This window comes from Pelmatolapia mariae, linkage group LG3_W (genome assembly GCF_036321145.2).
Source record: "Pelmatolapia mariae isolate MD_Pm_ZW linkage group LG3_W, Pm_UMD_F_2, whole genome shotgun sequence".
Taxonomy (NCBI): domain Eukaryota; kingdom Metazoa; phylum Chordata; class Actinopteri; order Cichliformes; family Cichlidae; genus Pelmatolapia; species Pelmatolapia mariae.
In genome coordinates this window covers 88,117,436-88,129,492 of record NC_086229.1, presented here as the reverse complement: position 1 = coordinate 88,129,492, position 12,057 = coordinate 88,117,436, and the positions used below count along the sequence as shown (strand labels likewise).

The 12,057-nt window shown below is 40.6% G+C and overlaps 1 protein-coding gene across 1 annotated transcript; it reads right to left on the bottom strand.

The window, feature by feature from the left end:
• Window positions 1-6,436: 6,436 nt before the first annotated feature.
• tmem256 (transmembrane protein 256) lies at window positions 6,437-10,028 on the bottom strand. Its single transcript, XM_063470216.1, has 4 exons — window positions 9,901-10,028; window positions 9,351-9,388; window positions 8,455-8,535; window positions 6,437-7,106 (listed from the first exon to the last, which is right to left on the bottom strand). The coding sequence occupies exons 1-4, from the start codon at window positions 9,980-9,982 to the stop codon at window positions 6,963-6,965; spliced, it is 345 nt and encodes a 114-aa protein (XP_063326286.1). The 5' UTR covers window positions 9,983-10,028; the 3' UTR covers window positions 6,437-6,962.
• Between the last annotated feature and the right edge of the window lie 2,029 nt (window positions 10,029-12,057).

Here is a 12,057-nt window from a genome sequence, read left to right as displayed (position 1 = left end):
GTTACCAACATTTGGTCGCACCTGTTTGGGTAACAAAAAAAAAATCTCTGCAACTCTCCATGTGGTCAACAACAGACACACATTATGCCCCTATCGTGGACTAAACCAATCAGAGATAGTCAGGGGCAGGACCTCTCTGATTGGCCGTGGTCCAGTGGAAAGTGCAGGTAGAAGAGGGAGGTGAGTAGCTTTAATAAGGCGATATCAATTCATTAACGGATTCCACACAAAGACGTAAACACAGAGCGACCCGACGCATCAGAATCAGCTTTGTCTTTCTCGGCTTTCTCACCGGACGGCCCGCAGACGGACACGCTGTCGGAGCTTAGCGATTCTGATGCGTCGGGTCCGCGCTGTGTTTCCGTCTTTTTGCGCTGATTCTGAGCTGCAAGTTTTGTCTCTCCAACCAAAATTCGCCGAGCCAAAAAGAAGCAGCAAACTGCGCTTCACATTTGATCAATGTCGTCATGAATTCCCTCTGACTTTTGCTGTTTTGCTTCCACCACGATAAAAATTACACTTCCTACACAGCTCCCTGTGTGTACTTCAAGAACAGTTTCCCGTCTCAAATCTCTGTTTTCTGGATTATTCATTCGCTTATTACCCACCAGTCTACCGTTGTTTACAGCGCTGTCTTTTCTTTTTTTCATGTAAATGACGTCCGACAAGAAAGCCTAATTTCTGCTGTTTAATACTGAAGAAATTTAAACTCCTTAAAATTATGCAAAATTGCAGAATATTGCAGAATATTTTTAAGGTTATCTGCTATAAAAAGCCAGACCAGGAAAATCTCCTTCATGTTTTTCTGTGTTTTATTCTCAGTTACTATGACACAAAGGCATCTACTGTGATGTTCACAATTCTGATGAAGTCTCACAAGTGTCAGTACTGATAAATGATCAGAATTATAATATTTCTGACTGTCTGAGGCTAAACTGAATCGAATCAGGACTTTGAGAACCGGAATCGAATGGATTATAGAAATCAGTGATGATACCCAGCCCTAGTGAGCAGCCTAGGCCTGACAGAAGTGGATGTAGGTGTGGGTAATAAGAAAAGATGAAAAGAACTGTTGATAACTTTTGTGTTAAGGCCTGATCCGTCTGAAATTCATAGCCAGCTCTGACATGGTGCCATCAATCTTTGAATGCTGAAAAAGCACAGTGTATCCAGAAAACACACTTTATGCTGCAATAAATGCACTGCCCAAGTGTCCCCTCTCCCCACTGCCTTTCAGCAGCATGCAACAGCAAACAGGTCGTCAGAGGAGCCAAGATGATGATTAAGTTTAACATTTTCTACAATATTGACAAAGCACTTTAAGCACACGATTGTTAGTTAATAATTTAGAAATGAATATTGTCTGTATGGACTTCCCCCCAAAGAAGGTGCACATGTAAAACTGCGGTGTTAAGCGAAGCGGTTGAAAAATTTGAGTGCGCCTAACTTTTGTGCCGGTACGCCTAACTTTTGTGCCGGTACGCCTAAATTTTTTAAGTTAGGCGTACCGGTGCGCCCATGTCAAAAAGTTAGTCTAGAGCCCTGATGATGATATCGATCTGACAGCAATACCAGCATTGGTAACGATACTTTAGATATTTGGATCGTTCTGCCAACAGACACTTTCACAGCTGACTAGCGCACTGGACAGAATTGATCTACTGCTATTAGCTATTAGTGAGAGATTGTCTTTTCTCACAGCAAGGAGTATGGTTGAATCAGTCCACAAAGGAACAAATGAAATGAAGAGATTGACACTTCTGTCGTAACTGTCTGTAAGATATGAAGCTACTGCCTGCAGCTAGCATCAAGACTGAATGACTTGGAAAACAGCAAATATTTCTTTGCTAACTGGTTGTCATGTGGCTATTGTAAATTGTACCATAAATTGCAGAGTGTAACACATTCCAAAGTAACATGCTACTTTAACGTTTATTGCACAAAACCACCAGAGGATGACAGTCCAGGGAAAACTGGGTGCAGGAATGAAACACTTAACATTATACTGATAACAAAACTTTAGCTCTTTCTTAGCATCTGCACAGTTAGCATGCTAACAACAGCTAGTGGAGAATCCAGAGTGATGTCAAAGCTGAGTGAATGCTGACAACAGCCCTGCGGCCAGAGCCTGAACTTCAACAGCTAACAAAAGCAATGGTCAGCAGTCAGGCTTGTCGCCTCCATTATCACCTGTAAATGTTTCTGCAGTAGAACTGTTGCTGCAGTCACTTTGAAGTTGGACTGGTTTTGAACTTTTCTTGGTGTTGTGGGTTTCTGTTAAGACTTAAATACTAAAAGAAAGATCTTGCGTCCTCATTGGGATACGGGTTTCTGCTACTGTGTGGATTTGTAGCTTAAGTTTTATATTGTTAGCTGATAATTATGTGGCAGTGCATTTTAGATCATGTTACAGACTAACTCCAAAGTAATGTAACAATTAGTGTGATGAATTACTTTCTCCAGTGAGTAATTAAGTAACGTACTGCATTACTTACTGAAATGTTTACAGCAACCTACTAAGGAACCAGTTCTAGGATAATTCATGGATAGTTTCCCCCTTCATAGTAGCTGGAACATAGCTCTTCCATGGAGATAGCTCCATGCCCCATGATCGGAGGGTCGGGGGTTCAAATCCACCGAACAGCTACCCTGAGGGACCCCTGAGTAAGGTACCGTCTCTAAACACTGCTCCGTGGGTCCTGGATTAGTGGCTGCCCACTGGTTCACTAAGTGAATGGGTTAAATGCAGAGGACTAATCCCCCTACGGGATTAATAAAATGTACATTATTACTGTTCAGTGGGTAATTGTTTTAAAAACTCACATATATAGATAAAGGTAAGGCTTAAATTTAGACCTGTTCAACTTATGTTCGTGGTGTTGATACCTTTTAAAACATTTTTAAAATGAATACCTGACAAATTTTAAATATGCCTTGCAGTTTAGAACAGATATTACGAGACGGTTCTGCTTTCGTTTTGGACACTGAACTTTGTTTTATGGATTCAGCCCATTAGCCAAGCTTGCAAGCCACATCTGATAACTTAGCACTCCACCTTTACATCCAATTATGGCAACTTCTAGCCAAAGTGCTATGATTAAGTCTTCAAAAATTGTTGCGGATTCAGAAACAAATGACTGATGTCACAGTGGCTATGTGCATCTTTTACACACAGTCTATTGAGACACAAATCTCTTTTGGGTTGTTATAGGAAGGGCATGTCAAAAGTAGTTTCTTTTATTTTAAACATTACAGTAATTAGAAACAAACATCACGGAGCCTGGCTGCAGTAGTTATAGCTAGAAACTGATTTGCTGGAAAGTGAACCAAGAGTCTTGGAAGTAGAAGGAACAAAGAGAAATTGTGAGCTGCATTGATAGCGGGAGATTGGACCTCTGAAATTAATCCATTTTGAGTTTTTTAAACATACACCGTACACCGAGTGCTCAACAAGCACTCCTCATAGATACACTGAAAAGCTGACACGTCGTCTGAATTAACTCGAGAGATTATGGTTCCGAGATAAGGGTCTCACTTTATCTCACTTTCCATTTCACCCCCCCTCGTGTGCTCACACATCAAATGTGTGTTGGCAGACCAGAACTCTGTGATCCAGTTAATGGATTTTAACACCGAGGTGTGCTGCTGACAGCAACAGGATCCACCCATGTGAACGTCAGCTACAGACGAGAGAAATAAATACCCTAAAATAAGACTACTGTGTGAAACTGTTCTGAACTTGTAGCTCACATCTTGTCAAGAAAAGAAATCACATGGTTTTGCTTTAAATATTTAACAAGTGGCTGAAAATTTGATGATAGCACTTCAAATATGCATCCGACAGAGCGGAACAGCCTGTAACTTTCAGTCAGGTGTCTCCCATATGCTTGAAAGCTGTGAGTCATAGATGTGTGACCGGGTGTCAGAGCTTTTTCTTGTGTGATTGCTTGGTCCTGGAAGAACAGAATTCTCCTCAGCAGCTACTTAATTCTAATGAGGGTTTTATGACTCGTGATCAAGAGCTCACTGGCAACGCATTCAGTCAATAGTGCCTTCTCTTTTGAGCACAGCCTCGGCTTATGTACCGGCCCCAGCAAATTGACCCAGAGATTTATACAGCTATTTTCTAAAGGTCTCCATTCATGGGCCCACAGTCAGGAAGGGGAATTAGTGTTTCAATGGATTTCACTTTCAATTTGAATGCCGAGTGGTTGGAACATGGTCCTGGCTAACGGGAGGCCATTGCTAAAGAACTCTTTTGTGTTCTGCCACTCAGAGGCTCAAACCCTCGGGGCTGTGAATACATTCACCACAAGAGACACCGTTTCTGTTGACTGCCATAGGTTGTGAATCCTGTGGGTTTATCTATCCTTTAGTGAAACCAACACATTGAGGATGCCCTTTGAACTAGCACTACCATTAGTCAGCTTCCTTTTTCCTTTCAGATGAATGTGCACACAACAAACCTTCAGGACAGAAGTTTCTACTGTCCAGGTATGATAACAACAATAATAAAATTTGCTACTAAAGCTGCTTTAACATGTCAACTGCTATACTGTCCACCTGTAGCACACAATCCATATGTGCTTGTGTATTGGGATACATGAAATAATACTTTTGTTTGAGGCCTGGGTGCTGTCTAATAGTGTAGAAGACCACTCGATAGACATGACTTCATCAGACTATTACACTTAGCTATTAGCTACTACTTTAGCTAGTCCAATGTGATGGTTTTGAACATTTGGATTCTCACTTACCTGATAATAGCTAGATAATATCTAGAAATGTTCAGAGTCACAGCATGTGTGACAGCAGCTTTTAATGCAGTGAAACACAAAGCACTCTTTTGAACTGAAGTCTGACGTCATTAGCCGTTTCCGGGTCCAAACTTCACTTCAGGTCCCAAAGTCAAACGATTACTGCAGCATCACTGAGAGTTAAAAACTGTCTAAATTCTTTTATCTTTAACGAAATGATCGGTGTGGCTGCCCTACCAGGTGTAACAGTTAAGTTTAACATCCAGGCATCCATGAAAACAGAATGTATTAAATTTAACGGAGTTAGCAGTTAGCGGGGAGTTAGCCCGCTAGTTTCCATCTAAAGATGATATACCATGTTCTGACTGAGGGATTTCTGAAGAAATTAAAACGTACAGCTCTGCTATCACTTCCAACATAAATGAAGACAGGAAACTAAACAGCAGTGACGTTTGTAGGGTTACTGAAGTTGGGCTAGCTGGTATATAATGATGTGCTACGTGGTGGCTAGCTACACAGCTATGGTTAGCATAATATAAACACAGGAGGATGAACGCTATTTCCCACTTGATAAAAGCTAATGTGAAGGTTCCCGATGGTTAAGGACAAATGCAATCGCATGCCAGGATGCTGTAAACGGAGCAAACTTCAGTCAGGAGATCCATCCACAATAGAGGTTAGTCATTGATATACTGCTGCATGGGCTGGGCTGTAGTTACACCATAAGGTTTTAAAAACTGAGCTTTAAAATGAATAGTGGTACTAAAAACCGAGAGGCCGACAGTGATCACTGCTCTTTGTTAGGGGGTGTTCAGATTAAATAGAACAAGATACAAAGCATTAAAACATGTAAAACACAACAGCCTTAATAAACGCAGAGTAGTTTGGACCCGGAAGCAGGGTTCATACGTCATCACTTAAAGACCGGATATTAACACGCATTAGTTCTTTTTAGCATAGAATGTAAGTATGCAACTGAATGCTATTTACTATTTCACAAACATTGGGAGGTTAAAAAAAGTAATACTAAAAACTTTGACCTAGAGTTCTAGCAGAAAGTTCTGTGTCAACACTTGCTTATTGTCTTTCAACAAAACAATATTTGACTATGCAGTCAAATGAAAACACTTCTGAAAGCTTGTTTGAGTTCAAGATGCCAAGACAGTGAAGACTGAAACACTCGAGTCTTCAAAATGGGTTTACAGAAATCAGTGGGTAATGTCACATCTTACAGTCTTGCCTCATTTCTTTATAGTTTGCTTCCAAGCAGCCAGACTTCCCTGTAATTTTGTACGACTTTGTTGAGCAGTAGTTCTCCAAGCTTTCAGAAAGTTTGCTTAAGTTTTTAAGTGGACATGTAGCTGCTTTTTCTCAGATTTTCTCTCCAAAATAACAATTTGTTCCCATCCGTATAGTTAAATCCATGAAAAATCTCAAGGATAACAAGACAGGCATAAAACTTTATTTTTGCACCAAAAAGGGAATTCCCAAAGAGCTATTAGCTGCAAACTTGACAAATCTCAGCATGGTGTGCAGTGTGTCCTTAGAAAAAAAGACAAAACTGAACAAGTGGAGGAGAAAAGAGGAAGAAGATAACCTAAAAACCCATCTACAGCAGATGATCAGTATCTGAAAGTCATGTCTGTAAGAAATGGGAAAAGCAAAGACTTGACAGCAGATTGAATATTCATTGTTGAGATTTATTCATGCTGATAAATGACTGTTTAAAGGTAAATAAACAATCCTTGTGGAAAAAAAGATTTCAGAGTTTAGGAAATGATTTCATTCTTAATCTATCATAAGGGATTCTTTATTTTTACAACAAACACTGTCTTATTGATGCATTTTAACTCAAATCAGCTCATTATTGATTTTCCCACCAAAAGTTAAAATGTTCCATGACAAACTGTTTGGATGATACAGTTCATTCCATTCATTTTGTGTTAAATTTCTTATCCAGTTTAACATTATAGTCAAAGGGCAGCAGCCACAAACAGACAGCAGTGGCAGAAAAGTGATAATCCTGCGGTGACCTTATCTCCTGCTGACATCCACAACCCAGGGCAGGCGGTGGTTGGATGGGTGACATTATAACTCAGCACTACCCCTCAGCCAACTCTTACAAGTTCTCCAGTTCATTTATTAGCAGTCTGACAGTTTAGTGTCACAGTGTGGCTCTCTGGAGAAGATGTAAGCTGTCACAGTTCAGAGAATCATGGCCAGCCATCCAACAATCATAGCTACGCCCCCCACGGGAGCCGCTTTGCGCAGTCCGGGGTCCCCTGTCAGAGCCTGGTGGTATAGAGAGCCACAGAACATCCCCATGCCCGCAATCAGAAGGCTACCAGCCTGTGAAAAAGAAACATTTTGGTCTCAGTCAGTTTAAATCTGTAAGTTTGCAAACACATTGTAGTAGGGCTGCCATATACTCTCCAACCTCTCTTGCTTGAGACTCGCCCAACAGCCTTTTGCTCCAAAGATGTTACCCCACAGAGACCAGCAAAAAGGAGTTTTTTGTTTGTTTGTTTTGCAAGAAAAGTTAAAAGCATTAAAAGCAAACCATTATTTAGAGTCAGCCTTCTTAAATTATACTTATATTATAATATCATCCTATAATATAATTAAATAATATCAGCCTACTTATAAATTGATGTATCTTATTAGCCTTGCATTGTTAGCTAATTATCTTATTAGTATACTAGAGTATGCTATTATTAGCCCACTATTCAGTTAGCCAGTGCATGCTATTATCCCACAAATATGCTATTGGCTAACATAATTTAATAGTTTATGTTACATCAGCTAATTTATAATATTAGCATGCTTCTTATCATAATAAAACACATTAGCCAGCACATCTTGTTAGCTTGACAATAAGTTTGCTAACTCATCTCAATAGCCTACCATTAAATTAAACAATGTACCTTATTATCCTATTGATTCATATTATTAGCAAACATAACTTATTAGCCTACTACAGTACGTCATTTCCTAACATAATTTATTAGCCCATCATTCAGTTAGCTAATGTAGCTTATTAGCTTACTATCATATTACACACATTAAAGTATCTTATCAGCAGAATAACGCATGTTATTGAGTATCATTACTTATGATTAATGAGTCATTTTATCTCATTAGCTTAATATTTATGCCCATTTTGACACACAACACAACTCGAGTGAGCAGGTTTAGTAACTTTATAGATGGACACCTTAAACAGGTGTAAACAATAAAAACTCTTGCTCACTGTATCGGACTGACTCCAAAGCTGGATCATAGATTTTATTTAATCCAAATTAATAACTCCACAGTTTTTACCCATTTATTGTCAACTCATAATAACAACATTATCAGACATGGGACGCAGCGGGACATGCATGAATGCTTAAAAGTACAGATGATGGGATGATGACATTTAAGTGAGGAGATTCTTCTGGGATTGGCTACCATTTTCTCTTTCTTGGTTCCATATGTTGGGATAATGTGTTCTTTCACCGTCAATCCACAACAAATTTATACTTATGCTGTCACTTTTATCATTTATAATGTAATAAAACAGCAGTCTCTGTAACATAATATCTCTGAGTGAGGATGGACAGGTAACAGCAAATACGACTGTGGCACTATATCCACTTTAAAGGATTGAACTAAGTGCATCCAGCCAAGAGTGAGGGTCTTAGGCTTCTGTACTTACCACAGCAGGTTTCCCACAGTGGGCAGCACCCAGCAAGGCCAGGCTGTGGTAGAAATGGTACTTGTTGGCGGTTTCAAAAAGCTGAAGAGGCACACACACAGAGAGAGCTTTCAGAAAAAACTCTGCCTTTCCCAGCCACTCATCAAGTTCAGTAAATCAAACATTTTCTGGAAAGGCCTTTTATTATCAAGTGTAGAAGTGGATATTTAGTGAGCCGCTATCAAGCACCATTTACACCATTTTCATCAATCAGCCCAAGTTCAACCAGGAAAGTATCTATCATTACAAACAAATCGTTTTCCTGTCTTTTTGCATTACAGAAGTTTCCTCCAGATTAACAGCACAGTGTGAAAATGTTTCACAGACATCTTTTAGATTTCTGAGAGTAAAAGAAATAACAGTCATACAGTCCACTAAACTATAACTGGAGTTGCACCAATTGGACATATATACTGATGCTTAAAATACAAATTTGGCCAACAGTAGATGCTGCATTTTTTAACCCATCTTTCTTTCTTATTTGAATTTGTTACCACTGACTACTTTTTGTGTATAGTACCTTTCTGGGTATTTTGAGGTACTCCAGCTTTCTTCCACTTTCCAAAGACATATTTTATCTGGTTCTAGGATAGTTGTTCAGCTAAGACAGGCCCCAGCAGCCCCCTCCACAACAACCTAAGCTAGGTAAGAGGTATTTCAGATGTCACTTCACGTGCCTACATCAATGACAAAGTCACCATGAAGCCATATTTGGCCAACGTTTTAGTCCATCCCAAATTAAATCAGTCTTAAATCTGTATGCTCTGACCTTGACCTCTGCTAACACTAATGAATGAAAACTGATTTTAGGCACACAAAATCCTCAAAAAACATAAGTAGCAGTATTATGAACATACCACTATTCTGTAGTCATCAGGATCGCTGTTCTTGAAACCTAAAACAAGAAAAACACAACTGTTACTTATTATCACACCATGAATATCATGATGACAGACACAACAGACCACACTTGATCTGGTTAATCAGTCACCCACACCCTCAAGTCATGTTCCTTAATACTCGTGTTGTGTTACGGTGACCAACCACTCTCTTATCCCATTTTAAAAGTTAGCCAAACACTCAGCTATCCCCACCGTGGACAATGGCAGACCCACAAAAAGCCTTCTTCCACCCTGGAGGCGGGTCACCTTGATTACGACACTGGTTATTTTTACAAAAACAACGTGAAGCTTCGACGGCTTACTGAAAGCCGAATTAATCGTTAGCCTGTTTAACATTAGCAGCATGTATGTGTTGTTGCTTTACAGTTACTCGGGCGTGTGGTGAGTACGCAAACTTTAAATCGGCGTGTTTTGATATCAAGGCTGGCGCCGTAAGCCTCAACATGACAGCCTTTCGCGACTGTTCACCTGAGCGAGAGCTACAGACAATAGGACAGTTGCGTACCGTGAGCCCCGTAAGCCCCAGCTCCCACTGCCGAGGCTCCTGACAGAGCTGCTAACCTCCGAACCACAGCAGAAGCGCTCATGTTTGGACTGTAACTGCAGGTGTCACGCGGGCGGAAGAAGTGACGGCGGTGCTGCGTTCACTGTCATTATGTACGTTCAGCATCTCAACTACGTGATTGCGGACATACGTAGTTAAATGACGGACTGTGGGTTTCCCGCTCATGGGCCAAACAACAATCGATCAGATATTGAGAGAAGAAATGTTTTTTAATTGTATTATGATGCAGTGTAACCACAGTGTTACAGCTACATGTAAACGGAAAAGTGTGTTGAAACGTCATTAGATTTGCGTTCTAAAATAACTATAACATACATGCAGATAAGTAGTCTAAAACGAAAAATATATTGTGTGAACCTGCAGTTATTCCAACTAATATGACACGTGACTTCGGAGTGAAGTCTCTGATAGGCTGATGTGTGTTTATTTAATCAGCAATTTGTTCTCTTAATTCCAGCGTTTGAGTCCTTGAAAGCAGCAGTGGGGGCGTTCGTTCCAGGGTTCTGGGCTTCCAGGCACATCTGTTATCAGTTTGTGGACTTGAACCAAAATGGCCACTGCCGTGCTACAGTTTCAAGCCTCTGGGCAAATTTCGTTTCTCTACCAAGCTGATCTGACACTGACATGGCACTTGAGCAGTCGTTTCAGCGCCTTTAGGTATTGCATGTGAATTTAAGTGCAGGGAATCACATACTGCTTGTAATATATTGACGTATTAACTGAAGCTTGAAGTTGAACTGACCGACCTCCCTTGTTAATGTGGAATACAGAATCAGATTCAGTTTATGTTTTGCACCGATTTGTTTAAGTCATCACCTCTGTTTTATTATTCAATAAAAATTTTAGTATTGTTCAGGATTTTATGAATAATTGATTTTTCCCGGGGAAAGGTAGCTTAAGATAGTGGCTTATTTTGCCCTTTTCCTCAGCATCACCAAAACACCACATTCCACTGAATGATGGGCTCGGGGAGGCGGAGGGCACATTAGTGTGTGGCACTTTTCAATTTGTCTGTCACTGCAACTTTGGGAAGAAGTGGTGAAGTTGTCTTTAGTGAACTATTCCTAATGTTTGATGTATTTTCTTGCCAGCAGAGGAGTTGGAGACCAAGGTTGATGCCATGTCTTTGATGAAGATACACTGATCCTGGTAGATCCTGCCAAAAGGGGGAGCTGTATTGCTTTCTCATCTGCCAAATTTGTGGATAGGTAGTGTGTGTGGGTGTGTGTCTGTGCACACGGACGGGCAGGGGGACTTTGTCCAATTATCATTCTGAAATTACACAGGGTCACACTGCATTACTGGAGTCGCTAAACCACACTTTCCGTCGAGCCTCGTCCTTAGCTGACTTTGACACAGCATTAACACAATGCATACAATTAACACATTTTAATGACCATGTCGCTAATTAAAAATAAGCCTTATGAGTCGCAAGCATTCATCATCAACTGTGAACTGAACCCAGTGTGGGTGTGTTTCTGTGTGTCCTCTGTGGGTTTTAATCTAAGTCTGTCACCATCATCTGCCTGTGAACTTTTTTCCATCTTTTTTGTCTTTTGGCATGATTTCTAGCGCTGCCTGCATATAGGGTTATATGCAGAGGAATGTTGTGCTTACCCTGCAAACACAGGTCATTTTCATTCTGGCCCACGGCAGATGGGATAGCAAGGACAACAATAAATTGTGGCTTTACATCTTGTTTTCACAGACAAGCAGCAAATTATCTCTAAGTCCCAGCAGCAGTGTGCTGTGAGGTTCCTCCAAGAGCCAACATCCATCTCACTTCAGCCTGCCTGCCTGTCTTCTTCTCTGCTCTCCAGTGACTGCTTTGCTCCTCGCCAATCCTCGGTGTGTGTTTGAGTCAAAGTGTGTGCATGTTTGCGTCTGATCTCTTCAGATTGCTTGCCCCTGGCCTGTCTTATTGTGATCGAGCTCCCCTCCAAGAAAACAAGTGGCTCTTGGAGGGGGAGGAGAATATTACTTTCTTTAAATGTAGAAATGAAGTGAGAACTTTATGCAAATGGGGACCAGGAGGCCGTCTTGCAACCCACACATGCACACGACACTATAAAATATGGCTGTAGCGCACTGGTTTTT

Bases quoted from the DNA above. Each gene is read 5' to 3' on its own strand.
- tmem256 (XM_063470216.1), bottom strand. From the start codon at position 9,982: ATGAGCGCTTCTGCTGTGGTTCGGAGGTTAGCAGCTCTGTCAGGAGCC. The intron at 9,389-9,900 runs GTACGCAACTGT...TTCTTGTTTTAG, and splicing joins TGGGGCTTACGGGGCTCACG to GTTTCAAGAACAGCGATCCT. The intron at 8,536-9,350 runs GTATGTTCATAA...GTGCCTCTTCAG, and splicing joins CTGATGACTACAGAATAGTG to CTTTTTGAAACCGCCAACAA.